The following is an 18,162-nucleotide window of genomic DNA, read 5'->3' as shown; positions in this document are numbered from 1 at the left end:
TCATATTGATCATACTTTATTTATATCTATGAGAATAATAACTTCTAGAATTCTACTTTTGGTTTTAATTTACATAGTACTTTAAACTTAAGATTGTTTTACTAAAAATATTATTTTGTCTTTTTCAGGCTGGCTTGAGTCTTCGTAAAGTGAACAGACACGTAGATTTTCCACTCACCCTTGACTTAGCACCGTTCTGTGCTGCAGCCTGTAAGGTATGACATATTAAGACATGTTGAGGTTTTGCTATTGGCTTTTTACCTTCACCCACCACCCAGCTCTCAAATAAGTCATACATGGATGCTTATTCTTAGTTATGAATGTCTGGCTTTAGCTTGGCTTGTTTCTTGCCAGCCTTTTTTTTTTTTAAACAAACTCTTTTTAAGATGTATTTATTTATTTGTCTGTTTGCTTATTTCTTATATATACAGTGTTTTGCCCTCATGTATGCCTGTTGGTCACAAGAGGGCACTACATTGTAAATGGTTGTGAGCTATCAATGTGGTTGCTGAGAATTGAACTCAGGACGTCTGGAAGAGCAGCCAGTGCTCTTAATCTCTGAACCATCTCTCCAGCTCTCTTGCCAGTTTTTCTTAACTTAAATTATCCATGACTACCTTTTACCTCTGGGCTTTTCCCTTTTCTTACTTGTGTATATGTTATTTTCACTCCTAATCCCTGGCTCGCTGGGTGGCTGGCCCTTGACATCCTCCTCCCCTTGTTCTCTCATTGTTCCTCCTCTTCCTCATTTTCTCCTCCAATTTATCCTCTCTGCGCGTCAGCCCCACCTATCCTTGCTCCTGTCTTCCAGCAAGAGTGAGGCAGGGACAAGCAGATCTCTGTGAGTTCAAGGCCAGCCTGGTTTACAGAGCACCTTCCAGGACCGGCTCCAAAAGCTACAAAGAAATCCTAACTCAAGCCGGGCGATGGTGGCGCACGCCTTTAATCCCAGCACTCCGGAGGCAGAGGCAGGTGGATCTCTCTGAGTTCGAGGACAGCCTGGTCTACAAGAGCTAGTTCCAGGACAGGCTCCAAAGCCACAGAGAAACCCTATCTCGAAAAACCAAAAAAAAAAAAAAAAAAAAAAGAAAGAAATCCTAACTCAAAAAACTGAAAAAAAGAATTGAGACTTTTTAAGCTCAGTGTTTAGGTTTTGAGAACATTGTGTTTTTGAAGTACCCATTCTAAAGAATGCCTGACGTATTTAAAGTAGACAGAACAGTACAGTGAACCTCCACCATCCATTCCTAAAAGGCTCAGGCTGTGGCCAGTCCTCATTCATATGCCCTTCTACCTTGTCTTCTGGTACTGCTTTCCTCTTTTACAGGTCAGCTGTCCTTTCATTGTGCACGTCTAAAATATAATAATTACTCTGTGTTCTTTTTCTGTTTTTGTTTTGTTGTGCTTATCTTTTGAGATATGATCTTGCCCAGACTGGTTCTGAACTCATGAGCCCCCTACCCTAGCCTTACAAGTGTTGCTGGGGTTACAGGCTTGTACCACCCTCACTACCATATATTTTCCTATGTAGATTGCTTTCTTTTTGTGGGTGGGGGTGGCAAGTGAACCCAAGCCATCTCACATGCACTGGGTTCCTCGCCCTCTCCCATTTTAACACAACCACAGTGTCATTTAATATATCCTTCATATATTAGTGTTTATGTTTCCTGCTGTCTCATAAATGTGATTTTTTCTCATAAATGAATTGTATACTAACTCATTTTAAAAATCAATACAGTAATTAAAATGAATTAGTTTACAAATAAATCAAAGATTCCTATAATACTATTTTAATGCATAATTTCTTCTTTCTCCTTTTGGAATCTTTCTTGTATTTTGCCATGATTTAGGTTTTGATGATTATCTCTCTATCATTATTGTTTTCTACATACAAACAGTTGTAATTAAAATAGATTGGATAAATTTGGGGTTGATAATCTCCCCTCTGTTTTGTTTTCTAATGCTGTTCCATAGTGGGCTTTCTGTTTATTGAGAAGCATAAGTATCTCAGTATGTCAGTATGTTTTGTTTTGGTTTGGTTTTTGTCGTTTGTGTTTATTTCTTCGAGACAGGGTTTCTCTGTGTAACAGTCCTGACTGTCCTGGAAGTCAGTCTGTAGACCAGGCTGGCCTCAAACTCACTGGGATCCAACTGCCCCTGCCTCCTAAGTGCATGCACCACCACCGCCCAGCTTCTCAGTATGGTTTTAAGAATGTTTCTCTTATGCATTTACTTTCCCATGCAGTGTTTAACTGAATTTTACTAAATCTATTTTTTTGAAAGAATATAAGTGTGGGAGAGAAAGTTCTTTATGGTCTCTACGGTATAGTGGAACACAGCGGCTCAATGAGAGGAGGCCATTACACTGCCTACGTGAAAGTGAGAGTGCCCTCCAGGAGACTGTCTGAATATATTACCGGGAGGAAAACTGTACCAGGTAAGTATCCTAAGTAGAGTTTGTTCTTTCTTTCTTTTTTTTTTTTTTTTTTTTTTTTGGTTTGTCAAGACAGAGTTTCCCTTGTACGTATATTTTAGTCTTCCAAATGGAAGAATTCTTTTTTTTTTAAGAAGTAAGTTATAGATTCATTTTATTAATCTTAAGTCTGCTTAGATAATCTTTAAGACTCTTAATAATCACAAAGTAGTATCCTTTTAGGTAGTATGAACTGACAGGTGATTTTTTTTTTAAAGTAGTTCAGAGAGGGGCTGGAGAGATGGCTCAATGGTTAAGAGCATTGCCTGCTCTTCCAAAGGTCATGAGTTCAATTCCCGGCAACCACATGGTGGCTCACAACCATCTGTAATGAGGTCTGCTGCCCTCTTCTGGTCTGCAGACATACACACAGACAGAATATTGTATACTGTATACATAATAAATAAATAAATGGATAAATAAATAAGGAAATAAAGTAGTTCAGAGAGATCGTAGTTTTATGGTTTGTTTGTTTTTAAACAGTGTGTGTGTGTGTGTGTGTCAGGCCTGGGGACTTCTGGGTGACCTTCATTTCTGCCTCCCATCTCCCCATAGGGCTGTTGGGATGACTCATATACAACACTGTTCTCTGGCTTTTTTTGTTCTGGCTTTGGGATCAAATTCAGATCAGCAGCTTGTGTGGATGGTGCTTCTGACCACTGGGCCACTCCATCAGCAGCACTACCCAGTCTTCTGAAGCTGTACGAGGTCCTCAAAAGAGAGGGGTGTGGAAATTTGCTAGCTGTGCTCAAAGGCCATTAGATTTGCTTCCCCATTCCCTGTATTTTTAAGGTGTGTTTTTATGGGTATTTGTGTGTGAGTATGCAGGTGTGTGCATGTGCAACTGTGAATGCAGTTGCTTATGCAGTTCAGAAGAGGTATGCCCTGGGGAAGAGTTATAGAGGTGGTTGTGATTTGCCTAGCATGGGTGCTGAGAACCAAACTCCGATCCCCTGCAAGAGCAGTACATGACCAGTGCATGCTGAGCCATCTCTCTCACTTCCCCGTTATTAGTTTTTGCTGTTGGTCAGTTGGTTGTTGTTTTTGTTTTGACATAGGGTCTCACCACACAGTCTGACCTGGAACTCACTGTAATAGGTCAGGCTGACCTCACAGAGATCCACCTCCTTCTGTCTCCCTCATGCTGGGATTAAAGGCATGCACACCACACCCTTTATTAGTTTTTTAAATGTATTTATTATTTATGTGTCTGTGTGTTTACTATATGTACATGTGCATATGTTTGGAGGCCAAAGAATAGTTTTGTATAGCTCAGTTTTTCCTTCCACCTTTGTGTGGGTTCCAGGGATCAAACTGGTGGCCAGGGTGGTACAGCAAGCACCTTTCCTTACTATGTCATCTCTCAAGCTCCTCCTTCTTCCTTGTTGGTGAAAGTGAATCTTTTCTCTGGGAAATTAAGTATTAGAAGTATTTTACTAAATATTTAAATTAAAATTTTGTTAACTGGAAGTAATTATTAGTATAATTTATTAGACACATTGGTGCCTTGGAACCATTAGTTCATTTTGGGTAATACTTAATCTAAGAAAAAAACTCTTAAAACAAGATGTTAGAAATAAATATATTTTATGATGTATGTGTTGCTGCTTACAATTTAGAGGATGTAAACACACTAACTGTAAAACTGTTCTTTTTGTTCTGCTAGGTTTGAAAGAACCTGATAGTGAATTGGGAGGCCATTGGGTCCATGTCAGCGACACTTATGTGCAGGTGGTTCCAGAGTCAAGAGCACTCAGTGCACAAGCTTATCTTCTTTTTTATGAAAGAATATTATAATCATCTGTCAACTGTTATTTATCTCATTTTTATTTTAGTGCTGCAATGGTAACCATATATGTAATGTGCCTTTGTGGTCTTAGGAATAGTGCATCCTTCCAGTGTTATTGAACTTTTCTATCACATGATGAATCCTTTGAAAACAAATTAATGTCACAGGCGGTGGTGGCACACGCCTTTGATCCCAGCAGAGGCAGGCTGATCTCCGTGAGTATGAGGCCAGCCTGGTCTACAGAGTGACGTTCAGAATAGGCAGTACCACACAGAGAAACCCTGTCTCAAAAAATTAGACAAAAGAAATAAGTTAATGCTTTCAAATCTATATTCTTAAATGTTAAAATATATTTCATGTTAATTTTCATGTCCTTGGAGATCCCTTTCTCAAAAAACAAATCTTTTTTTGATAGTAGTAGAAAGGTCCCCTTTATGCTGTGACTCGCCATTAGACATTCAGAGAGGGTGGTAAACGGACTCATCCTTTGATGTGCTGTTTCCTAAATGTAACACAGCCTTCCTGCGTGCATGTACTGCATCTGGTGTTACAGTTCGCTTTCTGTTTTAGCCTTTTAAAATCTTGCCCATTTTGAATCACACTTCACATTTTTATGTGCTTGTTGTTTTCTAGTAAAATATTGAAGTCAGTCTATAACTCTGACAGGAAAACTGTTCATCCTTGTACCCACTCCACTGGAATCATCTCAGGGCTTTGCAGCGGTGTCTGTGTGTTACTGTACAGGAATACTATACAGTTATACTATAACAGTCGGAATTAGTGCCTAATGCAACATGATCACTTTTTCATAGTTCATCAGATTCGCTCATATAAAAAGGAGCCACTGGAATTTTGGTAGTGTGAGTTTACAAGTAATGTATCGATTAGCTTATTGCTTAGAAAATTTGAAAATATTAAAGCATTTCATAATCATGTGTGGTCTGTTAAAGATAATTTATAAGTGACTGGCTAAGGCCAAAATGAAATTATAGGTAACTGTAGCACATAGAACTGGTAAATAGAAATTGATAATCCATGTAGGACATAGGATACTTTAAGGAATTATCTTTGATTATAAATCAACAAATTCTATTTATAAATGGTAGAAAATCATATTCTTATCATTAGCAAGGGAAAATAATACATTTTCTACTTCTATACTTCAGTAAATATTAAACAGGGTGTTGTCTTCATCAGCATCATTTAAAGTGCAGGTGGATAGTTGGGATGTAGTTCTGTGACTGAGCACTCACCTGGCCTGTGCAAGACGCTGGTTCAATCCCTGGGAACACAAAGATTCAGGTGGGCTTGGCTTTTACTTTAATGGGGCACAGAGTTGCTACTTCTGTTTTCTTTAAATGATTAAGGAATAACACAGGTTAGTTCCCCTTCTAGAACTCAAATGATTAAACTGTGAAAACTTAGCATGAGAAATATTACTACCCAAAATTTAATAATCACTGAGGGGTTTACTGACACATGGTATTGAACCAAAGTGTAAGGGAACGGTTCAATATCCTAAGCATCGGTGCCAGTGGGTAATGCCATGGACAAATGTCAGGAGAGACCTTTCACCAGGATCGAGCCTTTCTGACGGGTGCAGCATTATATAGTCCCCAGTCTTGATGTGTGGGTGGGTGGAACTGATTTGTCTAATGCAGAAATTTTAAAAATATATAAATAAATTCTATTTTTAAGTTGTGGAGGAAATTCTAATGGTGATTCTATTGACTTTTCATATTAGAGATGGGTCCCAGGGTCCCAGGGTCTATGTTAGCCATGTGGCTTGGTACTGTTATTAGTGAGGCATTCTCGTTTTGCTTCCTCTATGTCTGATTTCCTCTGTGACAGTGCAGACCGTTTTTCCTCTTCCCACAATTCTCATGTTCCTGTTGCCCTACTCCTATTTCCTGCCTGATTGCCCCACTAACATAGGTAATGAATCAAATGGACTTAGCAGGCATCTATAGAAAATTTCACCCAAATAGAAAAGAATATACCTCCTCGGTATCTCACGTAACCTTCTCGAAAATTGATCACATACTTGGTAACAAAGCAAACTTCCACAGATATAAAAAAAAGTGTAGTAACCACCTGTGTCTTATCGAATCACCATGGAATAAAGTTAGAATATAACAACAATTCAACCCCCAGAAAACCTACAAACTCATGGAAACTGAACAGTCAACTACTGAACCACCCCTGGGTCAGGGAAGAAATAAAGAAAGAAATTAAAGTCTTCCTTAAATTCAATGAAAATAAAGATACAAAATACCCAATCCTATAGGACACTATGAAAGCAGTGCTAAGAAAAAAGTTCATAGCGCTAAATTCACAAATTAAAAAAAGATGGAGAAAACTCACATTAGAGACTTAACAGCACAGGTAAAAGCTCTAAAAAAGAAGAAGAAGAAGAAGAAGAAGAAGAAGAAGAAGAAGAAGAAGAAGAAGAAGAAGCTGACTCACCAAGGAGGAGAAGAAGACTGGAAAAATCAAATTGAGGGTTGAAGTCAACAAAATAGAAACATGGAAAACAATCCAAAGAGTCAATGAAGGAAACAGTGCTAGTTCTTTGAGTAAAATCAACAAAATTGACAAACCCCTATCCAAACTAGTTAAAAGGAAGAGAGAGAACATACAAAATAATGAGATCAGAAATGAAAACGGAGCCATAACAACAGACACTGAGGAAATTCAGAGAATCATTGGGTCTTGTTAAAAAGCCTATATGTGACAAAGTTGGAAAATGTAAAAGAGATGGACTTGTTTTTAGATAAAATCCAAATACCCAAATTAAATCAAGACCAGGTGAGCAGCACATAATGCCTGTCTGCACTCTATGTGCTACCATACAGTTTGTGAGCTAGGAGCAAGGGGCTAGAGGTTAAAATACACAAACACACAGACAGAGAGACAGAGATATGCACCTCTACTCACTGGTAAGAAGCCCTTTATACAATAGCACCCTGGAGGCTTAGCACCCAACAGTCAAGTGGGCCAACAGGTGAAAACCTTATCCTCTGATCCTCAAGGCCAAGGCAACCTCTTTTGGCTACAGAAAGAAGAGCTGGAGAGATAGCTAAGTGGTTAAGAGCATTGGCTGCCCTTCCAAAGGTCAGAAGTTCGATTCCTGACAACCACATCTGCTCACAACCATCTGCAGTGAGGTCTGGTGCCCTCTACTGACAACAGAAGGGAAAGGCAGGAGAGATAGCTCAGTGGTTAAGAGCATTGCTGGACCTGGGTCCCAGGGTCCCAGGGGTCCCAGGGTCCCAGGGGTCCCAGGGTCCCAGGGTCAGTTGTGTCCTCTTAAGAGGCCTTTTCAGTATTTTTTGTTTCATTAAAAATCCATTGACATGGAGTAGACCGACACCAGAACAAGGAGTTAGAAAAACATTTTATTTGTTCAAGTTGGCATCTTGGTCATAGCAACTGTTTTCCCCGATCCCATGTAAATAGTTACTTTTTTTTTCCCTAGAAAAAACCCTACTAAGAAATATACTGCAGGGAGGGGAGAGATATACTGTGGTGGCGATATAATAGATGAGAGAAAAATTTTAAAAAATAGCAGTGGTGAAGCGCCTTTAATTCTGGCCTTTAATGGGAGGCAGAGACAGGTCAGTCTCTGAGTTCAAGGTCAACATGGTCTACAGAGTGAGTTTCAGGATAAGAGAAACCTTGTCTTGAAGAGAAGGGGGGGAGAGAGGGAGGGAGGGAGAGATCTAGACAGATACTCATACCTAGCATATAACAGTATTTTATCACCCTTTAAAATGGGAGAACCTAAATCTGTAATGTTTTATACATTATTCTAGCAGTGACAGGCAAATAAAATAGTTTTATTGTTAACCCAGTGCTAATTGAGGAGATGCTAAAGTGTATTTTTTTTAAGATCTAAATTAGATTGTTTTTCTTGCCATCTAAAAATGGAAGTGAGTGGTTTGATTTTGATACCTAGAAATTTCTTATCAAGCTTTTGTAATAGAGAAAGGTTACTCAAGGTCACTTGAATTTGTGTTTTTATTTTGATGCTTCCATAGCACATTTGTAGGAATTTTAAATTGTGAGGCTACTGTAATACCAACAGTTTCCAGATTACCTCAGGAAACAGAGCAAATAAACAGGAATGTTTACAGGGCAACTCAGCTACTTAGTGTTTTGGCACAGTGAATTTGAGAAATAAAGGAAAGATGTTTTTAATATAAAAACTGGTTTACAGGGTACCTTAGCCCCAATTCTCCCCTCTTTTTTTCCATACTTAAAATGGTAAAATTTTGATGATGTGCCAATTATGTGAATGTAACATAAATAAATATACATCTATATTTAAGATATGTTGTTTAATGTTTCAAAAAATTATATGATGATCACCTATTTAAGTGGTCAAGGAAGTGATTGTTATTATCAGCTCAGAGTAATATATCAACAGCTAAATTACTGTATTTAAAAACATTTAGCTTGCATGTCTGACTAATTAGTGATTTTATGTAATAGTTGAATAAAATTTCCTGATGATTTAGATGTGAAATGTCACCACACATTGAATTTTTGTAGCACAAAATAACACCCTGCCTACGTTCATGAAGTTATACTCAGCTTATTTTTCTGCATGACATCTGATCAAATAAACCTAAACCCAATAGGTGCAATAAAATCAAGCTATTAGATAGCATTTATTGCATTATTGGAAAAGTGGTTTCTGTATTAAAACGTTTTTGTTCATGTAGAAATCATCAATTCAAATGTGTTCAAAAGATAGATGATTATTTTCAAGTATCAATAATAAACTCATGGTATCATTCCTACTCTCATGTATTTTTACAGTATTCAAAAAAATCTACATAACTTACTTAGCATCATTTTGGCATTACTGTATGTATAAACATCATAATAAATATTAAATTCTTATGTTAATAATTTGGTCTTGGAGGTTTTGCATTATATGTTATTGAGTGTTATATAAACATTGTGTTTATAATTTAGTCTCCTTGGCTTGCTATAACAAAATATAATTTGAGGAATTGGTGAACAACAAAAATTTATTTCCTACACTTTTAGAGGTCAGGACACAGAGTCACTGTCCAAATGACGTCGTCCACTTCAAATTTTCTGATAATGCCACCTCAAGTGTTTGTTTACTTGATCAAAAGGAGAAAGGAGCTTTATAACTTCTCTTACGAAGGTCCTCAGTACATTTTTTGTTTGTTTATTTTTGTTTGTTGAGATGGGGTTTCTCTGTGAGCTTTGGAGCCCGTCCTGGAATTCACCCTGTAGACCAGGCTGGCCTTGAACTCACAGAGACAAAGCTCTTAACCACTGAGCCATCTCTCCAGCCCCAGTCATGGAACTTTCTGAGGTTATGATGAAAGTTATATACTTTCATTTTATTCAATCGCTTAACAAAAGTTTGTTGATTCCTGCTCTCTGGCATTAGGGATATATCAGTTAATGCAAGAAATCTCTCAAGAAGTGAGGAGTAATGAGAAAATATGTAATGTTGCAATGTCTTAGTTACAGTTTCTGTTGCTGTAAAGAAAGGTCATGGCCAAAAGCTACTTGGGGAAGAAAGGGTTTATTTAGTTAGCACTTCCATATCACAGAGGAATAGGATGGTAACTTGGAAGCAGGAGCTGATGCAGAGACCATGGAGGAGTGCTGCTCACTAGCTTGCTCTCCATGGCTTGCTAAATTGGCTTTCTTAAAGCACCTAAGACCAGCCCAGGGGTGGCACTACTCACAATGGGCTGGGCCCTCCCACATCAGTCACTAATTTGAACATGCCCACTAGGCTTGCCTACAGTCCTATATTAGAGAGGCATTTTCCACTTGAGGCTTATTCCTCTCCCCTGACTCTAGCATGTGTTGAGTTGACATAAAACCAGCCATCACATAAAGAAAAAAATCTCAAACAATATTGCTTACAAGCTGTAGGGAATAACCAAAGAGAAAGTCAAAGAGAGAAGAGTTAGTCTTAATTTTAGGGTCCCCTCTTGTAACAGAAAGTGAGAAAAGAAATCTTGATATTTGTATCAAACATTTGCTGAATATTTGTAGTTTTAGAAGTTTGTGGGTTTCCTAAAAGCATTTTCGTACATTTCAAGGATTACTCCCAAGTAGAAATACCTAAAACGTTTGCAAATAATTGTGATATTTCATTTGTATTTTGAAATATTTGAATTTGAAGTTCAAAGTAAAACAGCCACATTGATCAGCCTTATAAACCAGGCAGTGGTGACACACCTTTAATCCCAGCACTAGAGAGGAGTATAAGACGAGAGGAGACAGCTCTCTCACACAGTCTCATTCTGAGGTTTCTGAAGGTAGGATTGCCATTTTGACTGAGGTAGAGATAAGAGCCTTCAGGTTGACCTCCAATTTCTATCTCTGTTTTTTTATTAATCGTGCTACAAATAATCCTGTATTATTTTTTTAAATTTAAAATTTTTAAAAATTTTTAATTTTATGTGCATTGATGTTTTGCTTGTGTGTGTGTCTGTGGGAGGGATCCCCTGGAACAGTTACAGGTAGTTCTGAGCCACCATGTGGCAGCTGGGAATTAAATCAGGGTCCTCTCCAAAAGCAGCCAGTAAGTGCTCTTAACTGCTAAGCTGTAACAGGGTCCCAAAACTCAGACCCTGAGACCTTAGCATAGCTGAGTCCATGATGGAAGTGCCATTCAGGCTGTAAAATTCAGCACATAGACAGCACCACCCGTTGACTGAGTTTTCTGTCCTGCCTGTTTCCCGCAGTTGTTAAGTCCCAAAGAAATCACACAGAGGTCTACATTAGTTATAAACTGGCACATTAGCTCAGGCTTCTTATTAATTCTTATAACTTATATTAGCCCATTATTCTTTTTTTTTTTTTTGGATTTTTTTCGAGACAGGGTTTCTCCGTACCTTTTGGTTCCTGTCCTGGAACTAGCTCTTGTAGATCAGGCTGGCCTCGAACTCACAGAGATCCGCCTGCCTCTGCCTCCCGAGTGCTAGGATAAAAGGCGTGCGCCACCACCGCCTGGCTAGCCCTTTATTCTTATGTGTTAGACACATGGCTCAGTACCTTTTTTTGGTGAGGCAGTCATATCTTGCTTCTTCTGTGGCTGGGCAAGGACTGCCAAAGAATGGGCTTCCTTTTTCCCAGAATTTTCCTGTTCTCATTGACCCGTCACTACTTCCTGTCTGCTTGTCCCGCCTATACTTCCTGCCTAGCTACTGATCAATCAGTGTTTATTTAAAATATAATTGACAGAATACAGACAATTGTCCCACACCACTTCCCCCTCTTTTTTTTTAATAAAAAGAACTCTGAATCTAATATACTTTGTTTAGCTTTTCTCCTGACCATTATCCATAATAACTTGTAACCAACATTCTAAACAAAGAAAAATATCCATAGTAGTTTTCCAGGCTACTTCCTGCTGGTTGGGGGCACTGATAATCTTATGGGGACCTAAAGAAAATTTAGAATTATGATCAAGTCCTGACTGGAGTATCCTGTGAGGCTTGATCATCTCAGGCAGCATCTATTCTCTTCCTTTTTTATTTTAAGGACTTTAACCTTTTTATTTTCTCTCCCAAGCCTGCATATGTTTTTAACACACTGTAAAACATTTAGAGGTTTTCTTCATCTTTGAATCTCTCTTTACTGTCTCTCTCTCTCTTTTTCTGACCACATGAGTCTATAATTTGCTAAGCAATATGGGTAGGATTAAAGCAGTGGCTTTGATGGCTGGATCCAGCCCATCCTTAGCTTCCTGAGGCTCCAGCCTCATGGCAGAGGTACTGGCTGTTGCCATGCCAATCAGTTTATAACTAATGTAGATCTCTGATTTCTTTGGGACCTAACGACTGCAGGAACCAGGCAGGACAGAAACCCAGACAACAAATGGTGCCCAACGTGGGGACGACTGTATCCACATAAAGCCTGACAGAGCTTGGGAAGTAATTATAGACAGAAAAGAATAGACTTAAGTACAGCTTATTGATAGCAGCATTTTCTCAGGTGGGCTCTGTTTGCTAGAGGCAAATGCGTCTCATTTAAGAGAGGCTTCCTGGAGCCGGGTGGTGGTGGTGCACGCCTTTAATCCCAGCACTGGGGAGGCAGAGGCAGGCGGATCTCTGAGAGTTCGAGGCCAGCCTGGTCTACAAGAGGTAGTTCCGGGACAGGCACCAAAGCTACAGAGAAACCCTGTCTTGAAAAACCAAAAAAAAAAAAAAAAAAAAAAAAAGAGAGAGAGAGAGAGAGAGAGAGAGAGAGAGAGAGAGAGAGAGGCTTCCTGACTCAGCTTTAGCTGCAAAACCTTGCAGCTCTTTTAAGAGGTCCTGCCATGAAACACTTAAATGGTGTTGATGAAAACCTGACTATATGCTTTTTGGTGGTGGCAGGGACCTTGAAACACCATAGGGTTGTGTGAATAACCACCTGCCAAAACAAAAACAAAGTCCTAATTCATTGAAGGCTGTAGTTCTGGGAAAGTCTCTAAATGTACTAACCTTGCTTTTTGGCTTCTGTAGTTCTGCTTCTGAATGGGCATCCTCAATATGAACATAGAACATGTGCACAGGGAGTGGAAATAGATAAAACATTGTACTTTATAAGCACTGTATCCAAAGTGGAAAATTCAATGTCTAATAAAACAAGTGGAAAAATGGAATGTCTAATAAAATATTTAAACTGGCAAAAAAAAGTATGTAAAAAAAATCAGGTCATAATATTTATGCTTCAAAACTTACCCTGAGCCGGGAGGTGGTGGTACATGCCTTTAATCCCAGCACTCGGGAGGCAGAGGCAGGCAGATCTCTGTGAGTTCGAGGCCAGCCTGGTCTACAAGAGCTAGTTCCAGGACAGGAACCAAAAAGCTACGGAAAAACCCTGTCTCGAAAATCCAAACAACCAAAACTCACCCTGAGAAAGGCTCCAGGCTACTCTGGGATCCTGAATATCCAATTTAGTCATCAGCCAGCTAATAAAGACTTTCTATCGGTTTAAGCCCATGTCTGGTAAATACCAAACAATAGAAGAATCATTCCTCCAGCCCCAATGATCCTGTAATCCTGTCTTTCTTTTTTCTTTCTTTTTCTTTTTTTTTTTAACTTTTTGATTTTTTTTGTGACAGGGTTTTTTTTTTTTTTTTTTCATGTAGCCCTGTCTGTCCTGGGACTAGCTCTGTAAACCAGGACACCTGACTTAATCCTGTATTTGTTAGGACAGACGATTTAAACTGCATTAATATTACCAAATCCAGTTGCCTAAAACAACCAAAGTTGCACCTGTGTAGTGGTGCGCATCTTTAATCCCAGCACTCGGAAGGCACAGGCTGGCGGATCTCTGTGAGTTTAAGGCCAGCCTGGTCTACAAATCAAATTCCAGTACAGCCAGGGCTATTACAGAGAAACCAGGTCTCAAAACCACTCCCCACATCCTCACCCCTCCCCTCCCAAAACACCAACCAAAGCTGTTTGTTATTCAGAACCCACTGCATTCCCACAATCCACAGAGGAAACTATCACCCTGAAGGGAAGAGAAGATCTTTACCTGAAGTGTGCCATTCAGCTCACTAGCTAGTAGTCATGTGACCCTGTAGACTTTAAGGGGGAGAATGGGACTTGTAAGATTACTAGAAGTCTCTGTCTCAAGACATACTTCTGGTCACCAGGTTCTCAGCTTTTCTTACACACCTGGCAACACAATGACTCCCTTTCCAAAAGTCATAATCTAGGCGGTTTTAATCCCCTAAAACCAGTTTTCTGAAAGTGTGTTTGATTAGGTTTAGGTGTTGTCTCTGGTGCTCTGAAGACCCAGGAGCCAAAATGTTATAATCCCCACAACTTCAGGAACAGTGTTGGAACGGGAACCAGTAAGCATTCTCACTTAGGAAGAAGGGGGTTGGATAGTGCAGTGTCATTTACTATGGGCGTGGAATAAATTCATTGACTTTTCTGACTATAAATTCCAAGGAAAGATTGCTTGCAGTTAACATCTTTGGCCACATCTGAGTGCTTTTGCAAAATATGACTTACAAGTTGAACAGATTTTTGAAAAGATTATTTCTTTGTTGATCAGAAGATGTTTTCTCTTTTTGGTATACAATTGTGATGTCTATTCTTGGTTGTCAACTTGACTACATCTAAAATGAACTATAATCCAGAAATGGAGGGCATGCCTATGAGATTTTTTTTTGGCTTGGTTTTAAGTGGGTGAATCCAGTTCTAGTCCAGACTTCTGAGGCAGGAAGACACACACCTTTGATATGCATCTTGAGGTGTGATGACACACCTTTAATCTGGGCCACACCTTCTGCTGAAAGCCTATAAAGACTTGGAAGGAAAAAGCTTTTGATCTCTGCCTGCTTGCTCTCACCTTGCTAGCAAGTTCATTCCTTCACTGGCATTAGAGCCTACTTCTTCAAGATCACAGCATCTACAGCAGACCAGCTGAGACATCCACGGACTGAGAAACTTCTGGATTCTTTTCTTTTTTTCTTTTTTTAAATATTTATTTATTATGTATACAATGTTCTGTCTGTGTGTATGCTTGCAGGCCAGAAGAGGGCACCAGACCACATTAAAGATGTGGTGTGAGCCACCATGTGGTTGCTGGGAATTGAACTCAGGACCTTTGGAAGAGCAGGCAATGCTCTTAAGCACTGAGCCATCTCTCCAGCCCCGAAACTTCTGGATTCTTGAACTTTCCATTCATAGCCAGTCATTGTTGGACTGACTGGATTACGGTCCCTAAGTCATTCTAATATATTTATATATAGTGTGTGTGAAGTAATATATATATATATATATATATATATATTATATATTATATATATCCATTTTATAAGTTCTAATTCTCTAGAGAACCCTGACTAATACAATAATGGCACATTCTTTGAGACATGCTTTCTCGTTTCTTCTATTTTTTTTTATGTGTATGGGTGTGTTGCCTATAAGTGCATCTATGTACTTGCATGCCTAATACCTAGGGAAGCCAGAAGAGGACATCAGCTCCCCTGGACCTGGAGTTAGAGAGGTGTTATGTGGGTGCTGGGAATTAAACCTAAGTCCTCTGGAAGATCAGCCAGTGCTCTTAACTGCTGAGTCATCTCTCCAGCTCTAATTTGAACATTTTAAATATAAATGGTCATTAGAAGTCATCCTGTAACAAAGATCATAATAGTGTGGACTTCACAAATACTTTGGAAATATTTTCAATGATTAAAAATGTTAGAAACTTAATTTATTTTTTAGAGTAGAAAAAAATTCCTAAGGGTATAAAATTGTGCCTTTGTTAATCTCTTTAAACAATATAGCATAATAACTGCTTTCTTCCTCCCAGAATTTAGTTCTGTCTTCTCTACCTACCTATGTTCTGCCCTATCAGGCCAAGGCAGCTTTTTTTTTTTTAATTTATTTACCAATACAAGCAACACACAGAGGGGACTTCACACCATGTATGCATGTGGATCTTGTGTGTGCCTGGTGCCCATGGAACATGGAAGAAAATGTCAGAGCTAGATCTGGAGTTATAGATGGTTGTGAGCAGTCATGAGGGGTACTGAGAACTGATTCCCTGTCCTCTGCTAGAGAAACAAATGCTCTTAACTATTGAGCCATCTCTCTGGCCCCTCTTATTTTTTGTGTATGTGTGTGGTTATATGTGGTTGTTTATGCATCTGTGCACATGTGAAGGGAAAAAACATTCTTGAGCATTCTTCAGGTACCCCTCTACCTTTGTGTTTGAGACAGAGTCTCTTACTGGTGTAGAACTCAGTGGGATCTGCCCATCGCTCCTAGTGCTGGGATTACAAATTCATACACATACTTACTTTTTTTTTTTAAAGCATTGATTCTAGGGATCAAACTCAAGTTAATTATCTCACTTTACCAATGAATGATGTTATCTTCATAGAGGCATAAAAAAACAAAAATAACTTAATCTTATTTTTATTTATTTTGTTTTGTTTCTTTTTCCCAAGACAGGGTTTCTCTGCGTAACAGCTCTGGCTGTCCTAGAATTCACTTTGTAGAGCTGGCTGTCCTCAAACTCACTGAGATCCACCTGCCTCTGCCACTCAAGTGCTAGGATTAAAGGCGTGCGCCACCACTGACCATTAGCAATTTAATCTTACAGTTCCCTGTCAATCATTAACAGCAGATTGTCAGGTAATACCGACAAGATGCTGGTACTTGATAATTACAGTACACAATCACCAGATTACAGATCTTGTATGTGACAGCTGTTTAGACCTTTAATACAACAGCACATACTCTAATAAAATAGTGTTTGAAATCACACACAAGAGAAATGTCTGGCAAGGTGTGCCTGTCATCCCAGCACTCTTGGCGAGACAAGAGGATTATGAATTTCAGCGCAGCTGGGGCTATATAGTGAGACCCAGTCTTAAAAGTATTCATATTAAATCAAATCAAAATCAAAACACACACACACACAGGAACGTGTCTGTTTTCTCCATCAGGTTGTATTATTATATGGAAATCCTAGACAAGAGTACTTAGGAAAAGGAAAGGAACTGTGAAACTCAGTTTCAATTTTGATACAGCGATGGCTCAGAGTATTAGACTGAAAAGGAGCAAAATGAGGAGGCATTTAATAATCTCTTTGGCTATCCAAAATGATTAGCTGATACTAGACTAGTGTCATTAGTCAAAATATTCTATCACTTGACAATGTAAGTTTTTCTATGTGCTAAGTTATATGCTAGGTAGGCCCTTGGAGGGCAAAAGTTCTCACCCAAACATTGGTTTCAGTTTTATTAGGGAAATAGCAAATGATTACAAGGTGATTATAGGGAGCAGGAATTTATGATAGCCTTGCTAATCTAATCAGATTTCATTGAGAAAATCTACTTCTCTGGTCAGAATGTTTCTCAGGGATGATGTTGATACATGATTTTAGTTCCAGCAATGGGGCTGGGAACAAGTGGATCTTTGTGGCTTTTGAGGCTGGTCTATGCATAGTGAGTTCCAGGACAGCCAGGGTCACGTACAGAGACCCTGTTTCCAAAAAACAAAGTAAATAAATAATAAACAAATAAATGAATAAATAGAATGCTTCTTGGTAAATAAACTTGCAAAATACAGATTATCACAGAGGTAACTTTGATGTTGTATATATGTTTTACTTTTGTTCCATAAAGTGAGTTTTTAAACATTACATTGAATTAGCTGTGTGGTGGTGGTGGTGAATGCTTTTAATTCCAACACTTGGGAGGCAGAAGCAGATGGTTCCCTGAGTTCGAGGCCAACCTCTGCTGAGGAATATTAGTTATGCTAAGTGGAAACAAAGAGTCAACTATGGCTTTTTTTTTTTTTTAATCTAGTACTAACCTCATGAACTCACATCATAATATTGTAAGGTGATTGGTAGTTTTTGGTAGTTTTCGTCATAGAACTCCCCACTTCAATTATATATTGAAGACTAAATTTGAGGGCAGAAAGTGTTTATCTAGGAGGACTTTATTCTAATAATACAGGCTACTCTTGGGTTTCAAAAGCTTAAGAATGACAGAGTTTCTTGCAAAGGCCATCTCTAGTCTCACATCTACCTATATTTTCTTTACCCAGCCAACTACAGTCTTCTTTCTACAGTAATTTCATGTTTCTTGTGCACAATTCCCAACTCAAAGACTTAGATTTTTAGTGTATTTTGTGGATGCAAAAAAAGCAAAACAAATACATCTCTCACCTTAAAGGGAATAAGAGCTTATTGTGGAGCTATATTTGAATGCCCATGGCCCAGGGAATGGAGATTTGGGTTCTACCAAATTCTGGGTATAACATGGAAGTAGTTTCATGATATTTTTATAGTTTTAAAGAACAAAGACAGCCATAAGTCAAGTCAAGCTTCAAATACATTGGTGTACAATACCGAGAAAGTTCCAAGATGGGAG

The 18,162-nt window shown here is 38.8% G+C and overlaps 1 protein-coding gene across 2 annotated transcripts in view; it reads left to right on the top strand.

Moving 5' to 3' along the window:
- The window catches only part of Usp45 (ubiquitin specific peptidase 45), a 63,768-nt gene extending 57,445 nt beyond the window's left edge, over window positions 1–6,323 (top strand). For both annotated transcript variants that reach the window (XM_041667522.1, XM_041667523.1), the window contains 3 exons: window positions 129–215; window positions 2,284–2,437; window positions 4,140–6,323. In XM_041667522.1, the coding sequence (XP_041523456.1) occupies window positions 129–215; window positions 2,284–2,437; window positions 4,140–4,270 (372 nt within the window). In that variant the 3' untranslated portion in view covers window positions 4,271–6,323. The remainder of the gene's footprint in view (window positions 1–128; window positions 216–2,283; window positions 2,438–4,139) is intronic.
- The last annotated feature ends 11,839 nt before the right edge of the window (window positions 6,324–18,162 follow it).

The sequence above is a fragment of the Microtus oregoni genome, unplaced genomic scaffold (assembly GCF_018167655.1).
Source record: "Microtus oregoni isolate MIOR12 unplaced genomic scaffold, Mior012 000017F_ref0000208, whole genome shotgun sequence".
Lineage (NCBI taxonomy): Eukaryota > Metazoa > Chordata > Mammalia > Rodentia > Cricetidae > Microtus > Microtus oregoni.
Note: the sequence above shows the minus strand (reverse complement) of the source record. Positions and strands in the feature narration are given on the sequence as shown.